This window comes from Rhinopithecus roxellana, chromosome 6 (genome assembly GCF_007565055.1).
Source record: "Rhinopithecus roxellana isolate Shanxi Qingling chromosome 6, ASM756505v1, whole genome shotgun sequence".
NCBI classification, from domain to species: domain Eukaryota; kingdom Metazoa; phylum Chordata; class Mammalia; order Primates; family Cercopithecidae; genus Rhinopithecus; species Rhinopithecus roxellana.
Window position 1 is genome coordinate 26,988,769 of NC_044554.1, and position 24,475 is coordinate 27,013,243.

General features: G+C 36.7%; 1 protein-coding gene across 2 annotated transcripts in view; it reads right to left on the reverse strand.

Annotated features, from left to right (window-relative positions):
• CTTNBP2 (cortactin binding protein 2) overlaps positions 1–24,475 on the reverse strand; it is a 166,567-nt gene that overhangs the window by 87,316 nt on the left and 54,776 nt on the right. For both annotated transcript variants that reach the window (XM_010389331.2, XM_030933371.1), the window contains exon 3: positions 16,086–16,310. In XM_010389331.2, the coding sequence (XP_010387633.1) occupies positions 16,086–16,310 (225 nt within the window). The remainder of the gene's footprint in view (positions 1–16,085; positions 16,311–24,475) is intronic.

A 24,475-nucleotide genomic window follows, 5' to 3' on the forward strand; every position in this document is an offset into this window, starting at 1 on the left:
TACAATGCACTGGTGATATGGGCTTGAGGAGTCAGAGGATGAATCTGAGGTTGCCACGATTTACCAGCATCCTTGTTTGATCCTTGAATTATACATTCATGGGGAAGACCCCACAGAATGACAGAAGGTGGCTGCTGCATGTCTGACAGAGCTGAGCAAAGACCTCGGATGTTGTCAACTGCAAAGAGACAGAATATGAATCTAACCAGCTTAACTGCTTACGAGAACAAAGTACAACTTTTCAGCAGGTAACAGAATCCAGAGTCTGCAGTATATCATCCTCAGTGTTCAGTATACAATAAGAAATTACTAGACAAAGAAATTAAGAAAAAGTGAATCGCAGTCCAGAGAAAAGTAGTCAATAAAAACTGGCCCAAGATGATCCACACTGGTATTAGTGACAAGGATTTTAAAGCAGCCATCTTCAAAGAAAATACAGTCATAATAAATGAGGGGAAGGGGAATCCTGGCATACAAATAGAAACTATAAGAAAAGAACCAAATGTACAAATAGAACTGATAAGTGTAATACCTAAACTGACAAAAAGTTCAGAATGGGCTTAATCGCAGATTTGAGAGAGCAGAATAAAAAGAATAATTAATTTGAAAATAAAGCCAAAGAAAGTATCCAATTTGAAGAGCATAGAAAAAAATGATTGAAAAAAAAAATGAACGGCATCTTATTCATATCTAGGGCAATGGAAACTGGTTTAAATTCCATGAACTGGAATTCCAAAAAAAAGAAAAAAGATAGAATGCAGAAGAAAAATATCTTAGGAAAAATGGCCCCAAAATTTATAAATTTGATTAAAAAGGCAAACTTACAAATCCAGGAAGCTCAGCAATTTCAAAGCAGAAAATATAAAGAAAGTTATATCTAGGTGCATTGTGGTAAAACTGCTGAAAACAAAGATAAATAATATTGAAATCAGCCAAAAAATTACAGACATATTACATACAGAGAACCTGCAACATAAATCATGGCAATGGTGTTAATTTTCTCTAAAATATACAAAGCAGAAGCTGACAGAAATACAGGAAAAATAGACAAATCTACAATAATAACAATATCTCACTTAACCCTAAATTAAAAAGCTCAGCAAGAATATAAATAGTATATCTGAAAACACTATAAAAATCACCTAGCCATTGATATTTATAGGGTAGAATATACCAAAATTACAAAAGATACTCTCTTCAAATGCACTTGCTGAGCTATTGAGAACTACCAAACCAACAGATTTCAAAAGGCTAAAATCTTATAGAATGTGTTCTCTGACTGAAGCAGAATTAAGCTGGAAATAAATCATAAGATATTAAGAAAACCTCAAAATTCAAAAATAAAACAATATATTGCTAAATAGTAAAGAGGATTAAGAGGAAATTACAAAGTAATTTAGAATATATTTGGGGCTGAATGAATATAAGAACACAGCATACCAAAATTTGTGGGACTCAGTGAAAGCAGAGAATCTAAAAGCAGCTAAGGCAGAGGGCAGAGAGAAATTTATGGCTTTAAATGTTTACATTAGAAGAGCTGCCTCAAATCAATCATCCTAGCTTCACCTTAAGAAGCTAGGAAAAGATGAGCAAATTAAATTCAAAGCAGAAGGAGTCAAATACCAAAGAAATTGATGAAACAGAAGAAATAAATGACAGAGAAATTAACAAATCCAAAAGTTGTGTCTCATCTAAAAGATTAATAATATTGCTAAATATGTAGAAAACCAGATTTAGAAATAGAGAAAAATACAAATTACAAACAACAGGAATGAAAGAGGGGATATCACTACAGAATAAAGAAATATTAAAAGGATAACTTTGTGCCAATAAGTTCAACAAATTAAAAAAAGTCCTCTGAAACATACACTTTCAGAAATTACACAAAATGACTAGAAAATTGCAATGGCTTTATATTTTTTAAAGAGAAACTAAATTCACAATTAAAAATTCCTTCCCAAAGAAAACTCCTAGCTTATAAGGCTGTACTGATGTTCTAGCAAACATTAAAGAAAAAAAAAGTGATGCCAAACTTGCACATACCCTTTCAGAAAATAGAAAAGACTTCCAATTCACTTTATGAACAAAAAGTTACCTTTATACAAAACAAAATCTTTTTAAAAAATTTACAGAAAAAACATCTCTCTTGGACACAGACACAAAACTGTTTAGCAAAACACAGGCAAATGAAATCCACCAATATATAAAAAGAGTAATAAAAAGGTGACCATGTGATATTTACCTCAGGGGTCTAAGTTGGTTTAATACTTGAAAATCAATCTGTGTAATTCATTATATTAAAAGATAAAAGAGAAACACCAGGATTACGTCAACAAATGCAAATAAGCTATTTTTTAAAATCAAAACCATTCATGATTAAAAAAAACCTTCCAACAAAGAATAGTATAAAATCTCAAATGAGATAAAGAGCATCTATGAAAAGCACAGCTAACATTGTACTTTATGATGAAACATGAAATATTTTTTCCCTATGAAAAAGATAATAAAGTCTACTTTCACTACTTCTATTCAACATTGTTCTTTATGATGGAACATGAAATATTTTTTCCCTAAGAAAAACACAATAAAGTCTACTCTCACTACTTCTATTCAACATTGCACTGGAGGTTCTAGTCACTGCAATAATTCCAGGGCAGTGGTGGGGAAGAAGAGGAAAAAGGCAGGCAGGCAAGTAATTTGGAAAGGAAGAAGTAAAATGTTCTCTACAGATCATTATGTTTTATATTTTTAACCTAGAAAATCATGAATATACAAAATATTGACTACAACTATTTAAGTAATATAGCGAGATTACAGAATACAGTGTGAACATACAAAGTCAATTGAATATCTGCACATTAACAACAAACATTTGAAATTCTTAAACAAATAATGCTATTTACAATAGCATCAAAAAATATGAGTAACAGCAACAAATGACTAAGACCACTACACTGATAGAAGCCAAATATTGCTAAGAGAAATTAAAGATCTAAATGAATGGAGAAATGTACTACAACCACGGGTTGGAAGACTCCATTTTACTAAGATGCCAGTTCTCACAAAATTAGTCTACAGATTAAATGAAATTTCTATCCCTGCAAACTTTTGGAGAAACCAAACTGCCTTTAATTTTTTTGCAGGGAAGCCCAAAGGATCTAGACTAACCAAACCAATTTTGATAGAGCAAAACAAAGCTGGAAGACTAACAGCTCCTGAATTTAAGGCTTACTAACTATGAGACAATAGTCGTCGTTTACTTAAAATTCGAATACAGGTAAGACTAATCCATGATGAAAAAATCAGAATAGTGCTCACAAGTTACCTGAGTTGTGGGAGAGACTTATTGGGGAGGTACTCCAGGAATCTTTATGTGGTGATGGAAATATTCTATATCTTGTTGGTGGGGTGGGGGGATGCACAAATTACACAGATGTATGCATTTTCAAAACTCATTAATTTTTAAACTTAAGATATGTGAATTGTACTTCCTGTAAACTTTGCCTTAAGAATCTGTAAACAAATACTGAATTCCAGGTTTTCATTTTGGCCTTATACAGCAGTATGAGTAAGTAATTCTGAAACTACTCTGTATGTTCCACACTTGAATAAATGAGTAAATATACTGAAGTACAGTGAAAATCGGGTTTCTCACTGGTGGAAAAAAGGAGTCATAAATAGAAAAAAGACTGGCATATACTCTATGGCTCGGAATTAGATTCAGGAATGTGTCAGTATACTGACAGCTTGATACATAGAGAGACAGACAAGATACAGCTATGTTTTGTGTACATATGAACATGATAAATATATGTAATTTCCTAGCTCCAGATTTGTTGCTATGCACCATCTCCCATTAAATAGGAAACGTAGTGCTCCTGGAAGAAATAGCTAATTCCGTTCTTGTGATAGTTTGCTAAGAATGATGGTTTCCAGCTGCATCCATGTCCCCACAAAGGACGCAAACTCATCCTTTTTTATGGCTGCATAGTATTCCATGGTGTATATGTGCCACATTTTCTTAATCCAGTCTGTCACAGATGGACATTTGGGTTGATTCCAAGTCTTTGCTATTGTGAATAGTGCCACAATAAACATACGTGTACATGTGTCTTTGTAGTAGAATAATTTATAATCCTTTGGGTATATACCCAGTAGTGGGATGGCTGGGTCATATGGTACATTTAGTTCTAGATCCTTGAGGAATTGCCATACTGTTTTCCATAATGGTTGAACTAGTTTACAGTCCCACCAACAGTGTAAAAGAGTTCCTATTTCTCCACATACTCTCCAACACCTGTTGTTTCCTGACTTCTTAATGATTGCCATTCTAACTGGTGTGAGATGGTATCTCATTGTGGTTTTGATTTGCATTTCTCTGATGGCGAGTGATGATGAGCATTTTTCATGTGTCTGTTGGCTGTATGAATGTCTTCTTTTGAGAAATGTCTGTTCATATCCTTTCCCCACTTTTTGATGGGGTTGTTTGTTTTCTTCTTGTATATTTGTTTGAGTTCTTTGTAGATTCTGGATATTAGCCCTTTGTCAGATGAGTAGGTTGCAAAAATTTTCTCCCATTCTGTAGGTTGCCTGTTCACTCTGATGGTAGTTTCTTTTGCTGTGCAGAAGCTCTTAAGAACAGAAAATCAAACACCGCATGTTCTCACTCATAGGTGGGAACTGAACAATGAGATCACTTGGACTCGGGAAGGGGAACATCACACACTGGGGCCTATCATGGGGAGTGGGGAGGAGGGAGGGATTGCAGTGGGGAGTTATACATGATATAAATGATGAATTGACGGGTGCTGACGAGTTGATGGGTGCAGCACAACAACATGGCATAAGTATACATATGTAACAAACCTGCACGTTATGCACATGTACCCTAGAACTTAAAGTATAAAAAAAAAAAAAAAAAAAAAAAAAAAAAAAAAAAAAAGAAATAGCTAATTCCAAGCACTGGGTTAAAGAAAACACAAAATGAGCTGGAGTATCTTGCTGCAAGTGCTCAAAAATGATGATAATATCTAGAATGAGCCAGCTTAAGAGGGCTCCCAGTGGCCAAATCTGGGACAGATAGTGATGGTAAGTTCCTAACTCACCAAATAGGCATCCATGACTCCACACTGATGTAATAAACAAGTAAACGGGGGAGAAGAAAAAGCTTTTCCTTACAGTAGTATGCCACATAAAAAAATGCAGAAGGAATAATGGGGTTGGAAAATCATGAGTGGATTCTAAAAGTAGCAGGTGAACATTTAATGAATAAGATATTTAAAGGATATCAACGTATTTCTCCACAAATTAGTTACTAACACAAAAGGAACAATAACAACTAAAGAGTGAGGAAAACATGCAAAAGCTGAATAAAATCACCAGGAAACATTAGACAAACTCGAATTATGTTTTACAAAATACCTAGCCCATGCTCTTCAGAAATACCAAGGTAAATAAAGCAAAGAAAGACTGAAGAACTGTTACAGCTTAAAAGAGACTAAAGAGAAATAACAATTAAATGCAATGCCTGATCTTGAATTGGGAAAATAATTATTACAGGGACCATTATTGGAACAACTGAGGGGAAATGAATATGTGGATTAGAAAAAATGCTGTCTCAATGATACATTTCCTGATTTTAAAAATCTATATGGTGATTATGTAAGAGATTGTCCCTGTTCTTACGAGATATATATCAAAATATTTAAGCGTAAAAAAGCATATGTCTTTAATTTATTCTCTAATGGTTTGGAAAAAAATCTATGTGTGTGTGTGCTCACACATGCATGTGTGTAAAGGAGAAGGAAAAAATGATAAAGCAGATCAGATAAAATACAAACAACTGTGAATCTGGGTAAAGAATGCTGATATTGTACTATTCTTGCAACTTTTCCATAAGGTTCAAATTATATCAAAATTAAAAGTTTGGAAAATGTAAGCAGCACTACAAAAGTGGGAAATTACAATTACATAAGAAATAGACATGGTAATCACTTGAATATGAGGAAGGAGAACTTCCCCAACCTAGTAAGGCAGGCCAACACTCAAATTCAGGAAATACAGAGAATGCCACAAAGATACTCCTCAAGAAGAGCAACTCCAAGACACATAATTGTCAGATTCACCAAAGTTGAAATGAAGGAAAAAATGTTAAGGGCAGCCAGAGAGAAAGGTCGGGTGACCCACAAAGGGAAGCCCATCAGACTTACAGCAGATCTCTTGGCAGAAACTCTACAAGCCAGAAGAGAGTGGGGGCCAATATTCAACATTCTTAAAGAAAAGAATTTTCAACCCAGAATTTCATATCCAGCCAAACTAAGCTTCATAAGTGAAGGAGAAATAAAATCCTTTACAGACAAGCAAATGCTGAGAGATTTTGTCACCACCAGGCCTGCCCTACAAGAGATCCTGAAGGAAGCACTAAACATGGAAAGGAACAACTGGTACCAGCCATTGTAAAAACACGCCAAAATGTAAAGACCATCAATGCTAGGAAGAAATGCATCAACTAACGAGCAAAATAACCAGCTAATATCATAATGACAGGATCAAATTCACACATAACAATATTAACCTTAAATGTAAATGGACTAAATGCTCCAATTAAAAGACACAGACTGGCAAATTTGGATAGAGTCAAGACCATCAGTTTGCTGTATTCAGGAGACCCATCTCACATGCAGAGACACATATACACTCAAAATAAAGGGATGGAGGAAGATCTACCAAGCAAATGGAAAACAAAAAGAAGCAGGGGTTGGAATCCTGGTCTCTGATAAAACAGACTTTAAACCATCAAAGATCAAAAGAGACAAAGAAGGCCATTACATAATGGTAAAGGGATCAATTCATCAGGAAGAGCTAACTATCCTAAATATATATGCACTCAATACAGGAGCACCCAGATTCATAAAGCAAGTCCTTAGAGACTTACAAAGAGACTTAGATTCCCATACAATAATAATGGGAGACTTCAACACCCCATTGTCAACATTAGACAGATCAACAAGACAGAAAGTTAACAAGGATATCCAGGAATTGAACTCAGCTCTGCACCAAGCGGACCTAATAGACATCTACAGAACTCTCCACCCCAAATCAACAGAATATACATTCTTCTCAGCACCACATCGCACTTATTCCAAAATTGACCACATAGTTGGAAGTAAAGCACTCCTCGGCAAATGTACAAGAACAGAAATTATAACAAACTGTCTCTCAGACCACAGTGCAATCAAACTAGAACTCAGGACTAAGAAACTCAATCAAAACCGCTCAACTACATGGAAACTGAACAACCTGCTCCTGAATGACTACTGGGTACATAACGAAATGAAGGCAGAAATAAAGATGTTCTTTGATACCAATGAGAACAAAGATACAACATACCAGAATCTCTGGGACACATTTAAAGCAGTGTCCCAGTGTCCTCTATAAATTGTAGAGGGAAATTTATAGCACTAAATGCCCACAAGAGAAAGCTGGAAAGATCTAAAATTGACACCCTAACATCACAATTAAAAGAACTAGAGAAGCAAGAGCAAACACATTCAAAAGCTAGCAGAAGGCAAGAAATAACTAAGATCAGAGCAGAACTGAAGGAGATAGAGACATAAAAAACCCTCCAAAAAATCAATGAATCCAGGAGCTGTTTTTTTGAAAAGATCAACAAAATTGATAGACTGCTAGCAAGACTAATACAGAAGAAAAGAGAGAAGAATCAAATAGACGCAATAAAAAATGATAAAGGGGATATCACCACTGACCCTACAGAAATACAAACTACCATCAGAGAATACTATAAACACCTCTATGCAAATAAACTAGAAAACCTAGAAGAAATGGCTAAATTCCTGGACACTTACACTCTCCCAAGATTAAACTAGGAAGAAGTTGAATCCCTGAATAGACCAATAGCAGGCTCTGAAATTGAGGCAATAATTAATAGCCTACCAACCAAAAAATGTCCAGGACCAGACGGATTCATAGCCGAATTCTACCAGAGGTAGGTACAAGGAGGAGCTGGTACCATTCCTTCTGAAACTATTCCAATCAATAAAAAAGAGGGAATCCTCCCTAACTCATTTGATGAGGCCAACATCATCCTGATACCAAAGCCTGGCAGAGACACAACAAAAAAAGAGAATTTTAGAACAATATCCCTGATGAACATTGATGCAAAAATCCTCAATAAAATACTGGCAAACCAAATCCACAACACATCAAAAAGCTTATCCACCATGATCAAGTTGGCTTCATCCCTGGGATGCAAGGCTGGTTCAACATTCGCAAATCAATAAACGTAATCCAGCATATAAACAGAACCAAAAGACAAAAACCACACGATTATCTCAATAGATGCAGAAAAGGCCTTTGACAAAATTCAACAGTCCTTCATGCTAAAAACGCTCAATAAATTCAGTATTGATGGAACGTATCTCAAAATAATAAGAGCTATTTATGACAAACCCACAGCCAATATCATACTGAATGGGCAAAAGCTGGAAGCATTCCCTTTGAAAACTGGCACAAGACAGGGATGCCCTCTCTCACCACTCCTATTCAACATAGTGTTGGAAGTTCTGGCTAGGGCAATCAGGCAAGAGAAAGAAATAAAGGTATTCAGTTAGGAAAAGAAGCAGTCAAATTGCCCTGTTTGCAGATGACATGACTGTATATTTAGAAAACCCCATTGTCTCAGCCCAAAATCTCCTTAAGCTGATAAGCAACTTCAGCAAAGTCTCAGGATACAAAATCAATGTGCAAAAATCACATGCATTCTTATACACCAGTAACAGACAAACAGAGAGCCAAATCATGAATGAACTCCCATTCACAATAGCTTCTAAGAGAATAAAATACCTAGGAATCCAACTTACAAGGGAGGTAAAGGATCTCTTCAAGGAGAACTACAAACCACTGCTCAGTGAAATAAAAGAGGACTCAAACAAATGGAAGAACATACCATGCTCATGGATAGGAAGAATCAATATTGTGAAAATGGCCATACTGCCCAAGGTAATTTATAGATTCAATGCCATCTCCATTAAGCTACCAATGATTTTCTTCAAAGAATTGGAAAAAACTGCTTTAAAGTTCATATGGAACCAAAAAAGACCCCTCATTGCCAAGACAATCCTAAGCCAAAAGAACAAAGCTGGAGGCATCATGCTACCTGACTTCAAACTATACTACAAGGCTACAGTAACCAAAACAGTAATCAAATCATGATACATGATTTTTAATAATTTCCTATGGTAGATTAATATTTGAATAACTGCTTTTTGATGTTCAAAAGCCTGGCATTTATTTATTTATTTATTTATTTGATGGAGTCTTGCTCTGTTGCCCAGGCTGGAATGTAGTGGCGCAATCTCAGCTTACTGGAACCTCCGTCTCCCGGCTTCAAGAGATTCTTTTGCCTCAGCCTCCTGAGTAGCTAGGACGACAGATATGCGAGACTATGCCTGGCTAATTTTTGTATTTTTAGTAGAGACTGGGTTTTACCACATTGGCTAGGCTGGCTTTGAACTCCTGATCTCAAGTGATCTACCTGCCTCAGTCTCCCAAAGTGCTGGGATTACAAGTTTGAGCCACTGCACCCAGCCAAGCCTGGTTTCAATTTTAATAAATGTTATGAGCCAGTAAGTATTTCAAGCCACCAGTGTATACAATAAACATGTTTTTTCTGGTGATCATATGCCTTTTGAATCTTATGTACTATGAAAAACAAAACATCACAGACATGGTATTTCTATCAAAAACGCAAAAGCTGATCAAACTAAGAAGTCCTAACTCATTATTATAAATTTCATATATGACTATTCACAATAGCAAAGACATGGAATCAACCCAAATGCCCATCAGTGATAGACTAGATAAAGAAAATGTGGTACATATATACCACGGGATACTATGCAGCCATACAAAGGAACAAGATCACATCCTTTGCAGGGACATGGATGGAGCTGGAAGCCATTATTCTCAGCAAACTAATGCAGGAACAGAAAAACAAACACCACATGTTCTCACTTATAAGTGGGAGCTGAACAATGTCAACACATAGACCCAGGAAGGGGCACAACACACACTGGGGCCTGTTGGGGCAGGGTGGGAATAGCAGGGTAGGAATTAGCAGGAAGAACAGCTAATGCAGGCTGAGCTTAATGCCTATGTGATGGGTTGATGGGTGCAGTGAACACCATGGCACACGTTTACCTATGTGACAAACCTGCACGTCTTGCACATGTGCCCTGGAAATTAAAAAATTTCTTGTATGTTCATTCTCCGTAATATGTAGAAAAATGATCCATTTCAAGCAAAATCTTTTCTGTGGCCTCTATTCTTGATTGTTTCAATCTTTATTAATACATTTTGAATGTCTTTTGAATACCCAATCTTCACGTTTTTAGCTCTTTTTGAAGAATGAACTAGCTCGATCATACATTTAATGATAAGGGTTTTAGAGCTGGTCTTTTGATCCAATATCATATAGGCATTTTTTTCCCTCTAAACTTTGGGATATTCTCTTGATTGTAGAGCTATGGGGGAATAAATGTGTTAATATCTGTGTCTCTCAATCTTAAGTGGCTTGAGGGAATGACATAAAAAATCACAAAGAATCCAAGGTATTAAGGATTTTCAACTTTTTTAGCAGTAAGGAAGAAATACAGTACATATAGGAAGCCTGAGAAGCAGGAGATCTGAGTTCTACCACCGAGTGGCTATAGGAAAGTCGCCCTCGCACAGCAGTTAAGTATGTAGACTCTGAAGGCAGAATGCTTGTCTTCAAGCCAATAGGCACAGCTGTTCAAGTTCTCTGTGACCTTATTTATGCTTAAAATGCAATTATAATAGCCTTTACTGTATGTAATAACAATAGCCTCAGGATCAAATGAGTTGATTTAATAGGGAATGGCATACACCGTGGGCTTATTACATCTCAGGGGAATCCCTTAAGCTCTCTGAATTTAATCGTATAATTTTGAAACCTCCTGTCATTATCGCCATCAAGAGTCGTTGATTCTTTCCTATATTTTTTCCTATCATCAATAAAGTAGTTTCCAGGAACAAATATTTTAAAGAGTTGTTCAGGTCAGTATAACAGCAGTGAATGTGCACTTGTTTAAATTTGAGTCACCTTGGTATTAATCTGTTCACACATTATCACAAGCAATGTCTTAAAGAACTTTTGAAGAGAAAATATCTAAACTGTGTACAAGGAACCACACTAGAAACTACAAAGGACATGAAAATCCATACATTCCACTTATTTGATTGTAGGACTACACAAATTTTAAAGAGATGATCAGATGGCAGGACCACATACTAAGTTAAAAAAGAACCACAGTATACATAAATTATGGAGTTCCAGGTGACTTTGTTATGTTATTGTTGAATTTATATCTCCTTCGAACCACTTTCAAGTAGGGGCTGAGGGAAACTTGCATGGAGCAGTATCACCAAACTCTTTTGCAAAAAGCAGTGGATTGTGTGGAAGAGCTCAGAAGAATGAACACAGATTCACTGGTAGTGAGAAAGTGGGTGGTTGCTCCAAGAATAGCACCCAAACTGGAAGCTATGAATGAAGAGGCACCAAGCACATGTTTTATAGAATGAAAGGGAAAACTATGTAGGTGGGACCAAAGCAGCAATGTAAAGGCAATTAGTTCTAATTCAAAGTGGAAAACTGAGAGGAAAGCAATTATGGCCATTTATAAATTGAGAAAGCAGAGTGCATATCTGCCACACCACAAAATACTCTTATGACATTTAACTGCATTCTTTATTGCTCTCCCAAAATCTTTTAAGGCTCGTTGCATCCCTTTCCTCTTCTCTCTCTGGGCACCCCAACCCATCTGCTCAATCTGGTAAACAAATACATAACAACAAAATATATTAAGAGATCTTTTCTTTTTTTTTTCTTTCATTTTTAATTTCAAAGGGGCTGTGGCTAACATTCAGTGATCTGGGCTATACAATTCTCATCTGCCCCTCCCTTTTAATCTAGTTTCAAGAGTGGGAAGGCAAGCCCTGGAAGCAGAGGTTTGGCTCATTTCTTTCTTTCTTTCTTTCTTTTTTTTTGAGACAGAGTCTCACTCTGCCGCCCAGGCTGGAGTGCAATGGTGTGATCTTGGCTCACTGTGACCTCTGCCTCTCGGGGTCAAGTGATTCTCTTCCCTCAGCCTCCTGAGTACCTGGGAGTACAGGCGCATGCCACTACACCCGACTAAGTTTTGTATTTTCAGTAAGGATGGGGTTTCACCACGTTGGTCAGGCTGGTCTTGAATTCCTGACCTCATGATCTGCCCACCTGGACCTCCCAAAGTGCTGGGATTACAGGCTTGAGACACCATGCCCAGCTGGCTCATTTCTATTTGCATGGATCAGGCAAACTGCTCTCTCCTTGAAATTTCAACTCAGAACCACAGACTTCAATCTCCAACTCCCCCTTGATAATGGCTCTGCAATGCTCCTGGGGAATCAAAATGCATTTTGTAATGTAACAATGCAACAAAAAAAGACTCAGGGATGAGCTAAATAATCATTCATGTGTAAAATGTCCTAAATCCTCTCCTGAAAATTTTATTACATATGATTCTCTACCATGTTGTTACTGAATGAAAGTCTAGAAAGCAATTTAAAATGAAAATACATTCATACATGTGGTAAGCAATATATAATGAAGAACATGGAATAAAAATGGCAGAATAAAGTACAATTGTAAGAAGAAATGGGCATATGAAATCAAGGAAACAAAACAAATATTTTGTTCTTTTCTGAACCATTTCCGTTTCTTCGGTTGTCTAGCACTGGAAACTCCTTCCTATGTTAGGAGAATTCTCTATTTTATGATTCTTCCCTGTAGAAGCTAAATATGTACAATAGTTGCTTTCCTGGTCTTCTGTATAGCCTAAGCTTGGCTAATGACATACACCTGTCTTAGGCTTCAAATAGGAAATGCGTGATACAAAAAAGAGGGACCCGGGGAGGGACCACTCAGGATCTGGAGCAGTGAGGGCACCGGTGCTGTCTGGCATCAACAGGGTGAAAAGCAAGCTGCAGCATCCATTTCCCATCAGATCAGCAGACTGCATCTCCTGCTGCAGACTAGCTCTGCAGAGGCTACTTGTCTGTGATGCTGGCTGGGAACAGCTAGTCCTCTAGGCTTTGCTAGCCATGCTGAACCACAATGTAAGCCAACTACCATTTCTGTAAACCAGTCAACAAATGCCCTTTCTGCCTTTTCAATGAATACTGGCTTCACCTCCTCAAAACTAAGAATCCTGTCTGAGGCATCTATTGCCATGCAACTCACCTATTTATGTTGAGCTGGCACGTAGAAGGAGCTGTATCTAATACACACAGTTATTTTTAGTTTTTGCACTGGTGAAAAGAATTGCTCCCTCTCTGAATTTCCAGGTTATTGTTTTTGCTACACACATCCAAAGTTCTGATCAAGTTAAAAGGTCTTTCCTACATCAGGGCTAGAATTTATACTTCCTAAGTGTGAAGAAAATGTTTGAAAATATATAGATTTCCTCCCTACTGTTCAAATAAATTAGAATGGAAATTCTATTAAAAGATGATAGACAAGATTAAAAAAAAAAAAAAACTCCAAATATCATTCCATCCTGGGTTACTGGCTCAAAATGGGAAGTGGATTACCGGAGGCAAAGTTCCCCATGATGATTACTCATTAGCTTATTCAAAGTGGCTTTACAGGCTCAGTCCATTTGCCAAATTGACTCTTGCCCAAATTTCCCTGGCACACAAATTACCAAACAGTTAACCCGCCTATTCGTAGTCGCAGCAGGAGCCAACGCATGAATGAGCACGGACCCTGTCCTCCTGCCTTGAGAGGCAAACCAGAACAGCGCTCAGGCCAAGTGTCTTAGAATTACCAAAGAGATATGCCCGGTGTCAGATAATAAATACTTGAATCATAGATAATGGAGCCTTTGCTTTCCCAGACATTTGCTCTGGCAGTGATTTAAAGAACTGAACTCATTTAAAATAATGGATTTTTTTCCTTATGGCTTTTAGGTGTCGAAAGCTGCAATTTACTCTATACGCGAGGAAATTGAAGACATTCGGTTAAAATATTTGCTTTCAGAGGACTAAAGGTGACAGGTAATTTTGTTGTTAAAGAGATGACTTTGGTGTTTCTGCTTTCATCAGCTGATACAGTATTTTCTTTTTAAGTGAAGACACAGGGTAAGAGTACAAATTATAACTCTTCTCATACACTATAATCTACTAAAATATAATATTTTTTAAGGACAAAATGTAGCACTCCCTGTCAGAGAAACGCTTCACTGAGACTACACAGCCAATGAATTTGGCTATAAAGGACTCCTGTATTCCCATTATACATGGGAGACACACCACTGGCTCATTTTATATTAGCCTCTCAGGACCCATAGGACAGAAACAATTTCCTTTCACTATCAGCCAGGTTGGAAATGACCCAGTCATTCAGAAACAAACAGGATGTAAGTTGATTTTAAAAAAAAATCAGCTAGATAATAAAATCTTTGATCCAACTAGAAGTGTTCTTTTTTTTATCCTAAAAGAGAAATGAGTTTTGTTAAAGGCAGAACAGAAGTAAAATTTAGGAAAGTATTTTTTATATATTCAATGACAACAAAATGTTTTCTTAATTTTTTATAGTGCAGTATAAAGTCCAACAGAAATAATTTATTATGAAATAACCCATTTGACACATCACAGGCATAATTGAAATATATCCCATCCAAGAAATACAAATGAGTTTCAGTGACATCAGCTGAAATTCACTGGCTCTTGTTTATGTGGTTTGTGGGGAGTTTTGAAAACCTCCAGATATCTTAGTGGTTGTCTGCAGGGTTTTGTAGAGGGCTTGCAAAGTCCAGAGTAAAACTCTGATTTTCCCTTACATCTATGGAAAGCCTTCTATTTTTCTTATTTTACTCAGTGCTTTAGTTTCCTACCATGCAACATACTGAGAAAAATGTTTCCTTTTTTGCAGCACCTACACCAGAACACTAACATTTATATGTTAATGTAAAGATAAAATTTCAGGGAAAAGACACACATTAAATGACAATATGTACCATAAACATTTGTAAGTATAATGCATTCAGGTTTACCGTCAACTAGTGTTACATATATTAGAAGTTATCTGAAAAGGCCAACTAAAAGAAACATTTTAATTTATGCTTTAATAATAATGATGGAGAGAACACATTAGTTTTAATTTTAATCAAACCACACAGCATGAGCTTCTAGCTTTCTCACTCTCTTTTCTAATAAAAGGCATCAATAGTCTTGGCAGCATATTGGAAGGGCAAAATTTAAATTTCTATTTCCTTATAGCTGATCATCATAAGTTTTATTGAACTTTGTACTCTTTGAAGCAGATACTCAAGTGAAAGGAATATGTGTGCGATGGTGGAGGAGGGGGAGAGGAAGAGGAGGTTGGTTTAAATGAAACACATGTGACCAGGAGGCTTGAGGTCTGCAGCTGACACAGCTCTCACATCCCAGAGGTGAGTCTAACACTAACCAGGACTTTAAGATGACACATTGAGACTGGATATACCACTGCAAACGTGCATTCCATTTTCTTCATGTTATTTTCATTTTCCCCCACCAAAAATAAGAAATAATAAAATAATTTCTAATTGCAAATAACTATTTTAGACAGAAGCTGTATACAATAAGTTGGGATGTTACCATACGATCAAAGAGTGCTGGTTTATCACTGGATTAACCTACCTAGCAGCTAAGCATATTTTCTAGAAGGCACTAGGAAGTCCAAAAACATACATATAGAGAGAGATTTTAAAGAAAGTATCAAAGTAACCATTATCAGAAACATAATTTTTCTGTTATACTTCCTTTATGGTTTAGTGTTATTTTGAGTTACATTTTAAACACTAGGTTACATTGGCTTAAAGAATCTGTCAGCCTTTTGTACTTCTAAGTACTTATTGCAATCCTGTCTGAAAATATAATGCTGAAGAACAAACAACAACTTTGGAGATGATCTCCTCATTCAACATCATGTTGTGGGGGAAATGACCATTTGAACATCTCAATACCTTCTTTTGTCTGCTCTCAGCAGCAGCCAGCTGTGCGGACATCCTTTCTTGCATTTTCTTGCAGTGGGCCATGACTGCTTCAAGGATGGAGAGGGGGTTGGTACAAACTGGCTTCTTCTCTTTGTCACCAGCACCTGCTTCATAGTCTCTCTGGAGTGCCAGGAACGGGTCATTTAGATTAAATCTCCCATACCGTTCCTGGATAAATACCTCCTTCCTGCGAGCCTGGAACAAAGTTAGAGAAATGTGTTGAAGAAAGAAATGAAAATATACAGAAAGATATTTTCAAGAAGGTTTTGTGATTACACTTCCAAATGGTATTCCCAACTGCTATGAGTAATGGCTTATGATGTCAGTGGTGAGTGAGAGGCAAATGTGACCCCCAGTCTCCGACTAGCCTGGAATGCCATTCCATCTGCTTTCAAATTTTCTTCCTTTAAGAATATTGTATCTTACATTGCAAATTATGCAAATATAGTTATTTCCCATGATGTCCTACTCCTCAAGGATCAGAATTTAAGGAGCAGTCTTTTTTTTACCTCCGCCTCCACACACTCCCGCCCCCGCCCCCCCCCCACTCCACCGGGTCTTGCTCTGTCATCCAGTCTGGAACGCAGTGGCACAGTCACAGCTCACTGCAGCCTCAATCTCCTGGGCTCAAGCAATCCTCCTGCCTCAGCCTGTCTTATAGCTGGAACTATATGTGCAAGCCACCACACCCAGCTATTTTTTTGATTTTTAAATTAAGATGGGATCTCACTTTGTTGGACAGGCTGGTCTCAAACTCCCGGGCTCAAGTAATCCCCCAGCCTCGGCCTCCCCAAAGTGCTAGGAGCCGCCACACTCCACCTAGTCTTTTCTAATTTAATGTAAAATCAGAAATATTGACAATCAAAATAATTTTTAGCAAAAGTTCAAAAATAAAATTATCTCTATATTGATAGCACTTATATTTAAAATAGTATCAGCTTAAATCACTCATAGAAAACATCCCCTATAAGTTTTTTTTATAGCCAGAAGGAAATCACATGGATGTCTGGTAAGAAGAAAATTCTTTGTGAAATTTTTAATGTAAAAATTTTAATTAAAAAAATAAAATTTTTTAATGTAAAAATAAATCACAATATTTGTAGTTTGTAAAATTTGACTAACTACAACAGCCTGCAGAAAATTTAAAAAGACATCTATCTCCTTCTTACCGAAGGGCATTAAAATATAGTTCACAGAATCCCAGGAAAGAATGCAACTTAATTATACTCTAAATGTCAGTCCATCAGCGACAAAGTTAATTTCACACCCACGTAATGAGGGCCAAATGCAATTTTCTATAATTAGCCTACAAAGTCATTGCATAAAAATGGAAAAGAGCAGTAGAAATGTATTAAAAACTAGCAACATTTTCCTAATTCAGGTCATTTTGGAAGAGCCACTAGAATGAAAAAAATCTATGTCACTGCCAGTAGAAAAATTGAGTTAAAATAAATCAAGCTTATTTGTCCAAAACATTAAACCTGTTTTTTGAAGAAATATTATTAATCCATACAGTTCCATATTAAAGGGAACTGAATTGGAAAACTACACTTTTCCATTTTAGTCCACTATCAGCAAGCCAACAACTAGATAAACACAAAACTAATGACAAATGGGAAAAATCTAATATTTCTTTCCTTATTATCAACTTCGATTAAGAAATAAAATTTACAAAAAGTCCAGTTTCACCATGAAATTTAAGCTAGCTTTCAGAAGACCACTTTAAACTTAAAAGATCAAGTTTATGAGTTAAAAGCACTTTGTGTTTCTAGATTCTTTAAATTCAATTACGTAATCAATACGCTGAATAAGTATCACTTGAGAGATGCAATTTCAAAAGCAATTTCATTTTGTCCTTCACATTTTTCTTAGTATTATTCAGTGTAGTAGTTCTTCTCCCACCCTTGGATGAACACTTCGATAACTCTGATTTTTTCTAATTGTTTTAATTTAATAAAAGACCTACAGTCACTTTGAGTCAAAACAGCTTTAATTTGGTTATCAGAATGCCCATATTCATTCAGTGGTATGGCAACCTCCCTTCCTCAGCTAGCATCTGCTGCAAGCTAACATTTACCACCCGGCAAAGAGGTATATATGAAAACCTCTCTCCTTTTCCCAAAACCTTGTCCCCCTCTTTCTAAGCTGTTTTAGTCACCTCTGGGTTGGAAAGGACTGGAGGTAGATGATAAAGGAGTGGTGAAGGGAGCAGGAATGCCGTACCTGACTGGTTCAGTTGGCCAGCTAGCTTTACCAACCCAGTGTGAAGAATAAAGTCTACTCTTTTCCCATGAAGTACTTGGTGTTTTCTTAGAGGAACACCCCCTCTTGCACTGCTGGGACCCCTTCATCTACAGTTTCTTTAATGTAGGCCATAAATGTGGGACAAGCTACATAATCTGCAGGACCCACTGCAAAATGAAGACATGGGCTTTTTGTTCAGAATTATTAAGCATTTCAATATGGCAACAGCACAACATTTAACCAGACAAGGGACCCTTCTAAATGCACAGCCTCTGTGACTGCTCAGGTTGCACACCCATGAAGCCCAGCCCTGCATACTCTCCTTATCAGCATTGGGAATGCACCTTTTGACAACTGAGGTCCCATGTTCTCTACAGACTTCCCTATTGAAGAGGACTTTAATCAATCTCATTCCTACCATTTCAAGACCATGGCCCAACCTGGTCTACAGGAAACACTCATGGATCTTTATCTAAACAAAAGCTGGGAGTCTCTACAAGATGATCCCCACATCTACCTCTCCTTCACGTCCACAGAATGGCTGCTTGTTCAGCCCCACCTTCACTGAGCCCACCAAGATCTGCAGGAAAAAACCTATTATGTCGTTCAAAAGTCTCTCTGAACCCCTCTTCTCTTCAGATGAAGGGAGAAGCAACTGAATGGGGCAGGACTCAGCAGAATTCTCTGCAGAGAAATGCTCTCTGATAGAAACATTTCTTTAATCTCCAAAAACTACATTATTTTATACCCTCGATGTGGATGAAAGGTTTAAAAGTCAACACTAGCTTTTAAATATTTCTTATGAAAATTTGCATCTTGGTCCTCACTTGAGTATCTGATATTCATTACAATGAGTTATCTGCTGAAACTGACATTTTAACAACCCATTGTAATTGCCTGATGTCTACTCACCCATACAACATATTTTATGATGTACAGTACTTGTAACACTAATCAAGCAATTTCTTAACATGCAGGTTATTCTTAAGCCTGAATAAACTTTTTGATAAGTGGGTTAAAATTGATTGTTTGTATAATAAAAGAGGTAAATACATATATCACAGACCTAGTTCCAGTTTTACCCAACAGATTTCATTGTCAAAAAGTATTTTTTTCTTTTTAACTGGTGTGAAATGGTTTTTTACATGTGTATTTTTGTTGTGTTTGTTTTTATTTTAAAATTACTAGTTTTAACTGAGTCACATTGTGACACTGTTAAATGCAGATGAATTTTTTTTCTGCTGAAAATGTTGTATAATGATACGTGTACAGGTTGATAAACATAAAACTGCCTATTTATTTGAGATAGGGTCTTGCTCTGTCATTCAGGCTGGAGTGCAGTGGCGTGATCACGGCTCACTGTAGCCTTGAACTCTCAGGCTTCAGTGATCTTCCCACAGCTCAGCTTCCCGAGTAGCTGAGACTATAGGCATGTGCCACCATGCCCAGCTAATTTTTAAACTTTTGGTAGAGAAGAAGTCTCACTATGTTGCTCAGGCTGATCTTGAACGCCTAAGCTCAAGTAATCCTCTTGCCTCAGCCTCCCAAAGTTCTGGGATTACAGGAGTGAGCCTCCGTGCCAGCCTAAAACCGCCAATTTATTTGCTTCACAAATATGGACTGACATTTACCCTTTATGAAGTATAAAATACTGTACATTAGAGTCCTTTAAGGATAGATACAGTGGTTTTGTTTTTGCTGCTAACTAGCTATGCAACTGTGTTGCTGATATCTTTAGTTGTCAAAATGAGAGAAATGAAGTGGTATCATTTGTTGCTTAAGACACCTTGAGTTTAGACAACAAATCTGATCTCATTCTTTCATTTCTAAGTCCCTAAAAGCATGGAAACCAGGCAAAATGAATGTCAAAGACCACATGTTCTTCATTAACATTAAACTGACTCCTAAACTCATATTTATTATTTTCAGAGATGACAGGAAATAATGTTGTTCTATGACCACATATGCATTTATTTGTATATATTACATATATTCAACATGCACTTTTGATATTCTTGTCTTATAGCAAGGGTTTCTAGAAATATGTAATTCTGACAACTAAAATGTGCTTTTTGGTCAGGCTTTCTATCAGGCTTATAAATTAGAATGCAGTTGCCCATTTTGATTCCATGGTGAAAAGTCATAGATTAAATAAGAATAGGACATGAAGACGATGCTATAATATAAATTCAGTGTACTCACAACATAGAATATGACAAATTATCCACTAATAACTAATTTTAAAAAATATTTTGATATATTTAATGTTGGAATAATATATACTCATGTATTTTTAAAATTACTCCCAGAGACAAATAGAGTTACTTTTCTATATACATATATCCTACCACCAGTGGATGAGTTTTCCCAGATGGAGGAATAGCAAATATAGTAGATCCAATTATCTATCTAGGAACTTTTGGTGACTTGGAAATTTCAAGATCCAACAACAGGCTCCCCACTATTAGGATGCTAGGCAGTGCTGACTCCCACAAATGCATGCAGGAGCCAGGTAGCCAACATCAGTGTGTATATTTCGTATGCTATTAATCAGTGTGAAATGGCAGACTTTGGGGGAACTAGAGATGATATGCTCTAGCAAAAGGCATCTACATTTTGTTTTGTTTTGTTTTTTAAATCATGACACTTTGCCAGTGAAACAAAATACAACCGGCAGGACTGGTTTGGACAGCAGGACACCCAATTTATCATCTGTGATTTATGGGAAGAGACCAGTCACTCCGGGACTCACTGGCCTATATCTTCTCTTAAGCATTTTGTCTTGAGTTCCTTTTAAGTGGGGGTACTTGTATTTAACTGACACATCCAACCCACTACAGGGCAAAAAACAGGTGCATAACGCATACTTGTTGACTGAATAAAGGTAGCATCTAACAGACTTAGGAAAATAGCAGATGTATCCTTGAAGAAAGAGCTCAGACCACATTTCCCTGTTGGAGGGAAGTCTCCTTCCCAGGGGGGCAATCTTCCCAGGAACCTGGAGAGGAAGTTAGGCCAATGTCAGACTCCTCTATGCAGGACTAATTCTAGAGAAAATGATAGCTAAGAATCAGTTCACCCACTGCCCAACATAGAAAGCTAAGATCCCAGGAAGGATTCATCAACTCTCCAGCCTAAAGCCAGATGACAGCAGTTCCAGGAGAACTACAGGGTATATCAGTTGGCTTTCTATGGTTCGCCATGTTTTGTAATGATCATTGTTCTTTGCACCCCCTGAATTGTGCAGCATGGAGCCACTCTGTACACCACACAGTTGTCGGAGTAGTCTTTCTAAAATGGAAATCTTCTCAGTCATTTCTCTGTTCAAAGCCTTTCAGCACTCTTTTGCCCCAGGCCTTTGTGTTGCTTGGGATGGTTCCCCTCCTTCACCCATGTGTCTCCCCATGAACTGCCAACTCTCAGTGCCACCTCTTCTTCTTGTGCTCATGTCAAAAGGTTCAGAGTTTAGCTTAATTTGGATTCAAGGAAACATCTGTAATGAAACATATGTCCAAGCCACTTGAAATCTCCTCAGTTTACCTACTTTTCAACAAACAAAATGTGTATTCCTTCTAACATTCTTGTAAAAAGTTTACTGTTCTTAAAATCTTACTTTGCAACAGAGTGCTTATTTTTAATTTTTAATGTATTACATTAGGTTTAATAAAGGCAGATCAACAATATAGACATGTTTTAATAGGTAAGGAGACCATGTAACAAAAAATGACTTGAAATGTTTATTATGCTGGGCTTGAGGAGGCCTGACCCTAAAAAAGAAAGAGATGAATGTGTAGAGAATGTCTTGGTTTATGCATCAGAATTACTTGAGAATGAAATGCACTTTAGGGAAATGAGTCATTATGAAGACACGAACTAGTTGTAATAATAAAAACAGACTCTTAAAGGAACTCTTAAACCTAGCCACACTGATGTATAAAAATATAAGTTTGGCCTGGTGTGGTGGCTCACACCTGTTATCCCAGCACTTTGGGAGGCCAAGGCAGGCAGATCATGAGGTCAGGAGATTGAGACCATCCTGGCAAACACAGTGAAACTCTGTGTCTACTAAAAATAAAAAAAAGTTAGCTGGGCATGGGGACAGGCGCCTGTAGTCCTAGCTACTCGGGAGGCTGAGGCAGGAGAATGGCGTGAACCTGGGAGGCAGAGCTTGCAGTGAGCCAAGATTGCACCACTGCACTCCAGACTAGGTGACAGAGACTCCGTCTCGGGGAAAAAAAAAAAAAAAAATATATATATATATATACACACACACACACACACACACACATATACACACACATATACATATAATTTCATCAGAATGTGAAGTTTTAGAAGATCTTGTTGAGAATGTCGCAAGCAGGAAGTTGGAAGACGACCATTATTACCAAGGATTTCATATACATGAGGTTCCTACTTTGGCTTTCCTTATTTGATATAATCAATTGAACTAGTTTTGACATGATTAATAAAAATAAAAGAAAGCATACTTAAAATATACAACCTTTCCTATAGCATGTAATCCTCTGAGAAATGGAAACTAGAACTTGTACTGTGAGTCATAATTAAAACATTATAAAACATACTATCAATTTCAAAACATACTGACAAGCTTATAAGCTTTTCATTTTATGAAAAGCCAAAATGATTCTGTAATAATTTTAAAAATAATACTAACAAAAGATAACTTTTATTGACACTATTTATTGCTAGGTGCTTTTTATTCATTTTGTCCTAAAAATAAGCCCAGAAGATAACCATTATTTTAATTCACATTTTATAAATAAGCAGACTGAGGCTTAGAAAACTTAATATGCTTGCCGAAGGTCACTTTAACAGCAGCTGATACTCAACCCAGGCAAGTCTTACTCTAAAGCCTACATTTTTAAGCACTGAAAGACAATTATGACTAGAGTATTTTGGAACATTAGAAAAGGCTTCAAAAATAATTATTGTTTACAACATTTTTTAAACCAGTACAAGAAATTAGGTTTAAAAGAAAGACAAAAATATGACAATGTTCTCAAAAGTTAGTTTTCTATATGCTGTATTTGTACTTCCATTATTACTGACCATATACTAACATGATCTAATCAGACTTAAACAGTTTTTCAAGAATCTGCACAGAATATATTATATCATTTAAGTTTAAAATCCAGTGATAAAAATGGTTTCTAGATACGCTTTCACAAACCACTGATTACCTAAGAATAACAAAAAATAACAAAAAACCAGCATTAATATAGATCTAACTGCAAGAAGACTGCTAAGGAATTCTGTACTCAGCTCTAACCCACTAAACACAGCTGTCACTATCTTGGGTGCCAATAATACAAAAAGCCACAGCGGATGGTCGAAATGTTGAGTCCAGTCTGACAAAACGGACTTTTTCAGGAAGAAATGTGAGTCAGTTCTTGAGTACAAACACAGAAGCAAGCATGAAAAACACTTAGGGGTGTCAATCAACAAGATATTGAGCCAGCAAACCATGAAATAGACACTGTCCCTTCTCCAAACCAGCAACTCAACCCCAGACTTCATTACTCAGTAGATAACAGGTATCAGAATTGGACCTCTGGACTCACTTTTGGCTGAAGTATTCAAAGAACAATCAAGAGCAAAAGGATCTGAAAACAACACTGAAGAGGAAGAGCAGAAAGAACTAGGGACACTTGAAAGAGGAAAAGCCTTCCAGAGGCATGATGGTGCTCTTTCAATATCTGAAAGCATTTTATGTTTAAAGAGGTGTTTGAAGATTTATTTACGTGATTCCCAAGGAATAAAATTATGGCTAATATAATAAAGAATTTTTAAGGGTCAAAGCTTTTCCACAGATACAACAAGCTGCATTTGATTGGAACAAAAATCTCTGTCTCCAGCTGTGTTTCAAACACAGGCTAAAAAAACACATGATAGAAATGTAACTCAGAAGTCTCAAAAGTCAGGAAGGTCCTTGGCTTCTAAACTGTTATATCCCTCTCAAACCCTGAAATTCTATGACTCAAAATCAAAAAGGATAGAAAATACATAGAGATTTTTCAAACAGTCAACATAAAAATTTATCTATCCAGCTGTAAATCTCTGTCTTAGTGTTAAGGAGTTCAAGTAGAGCAACA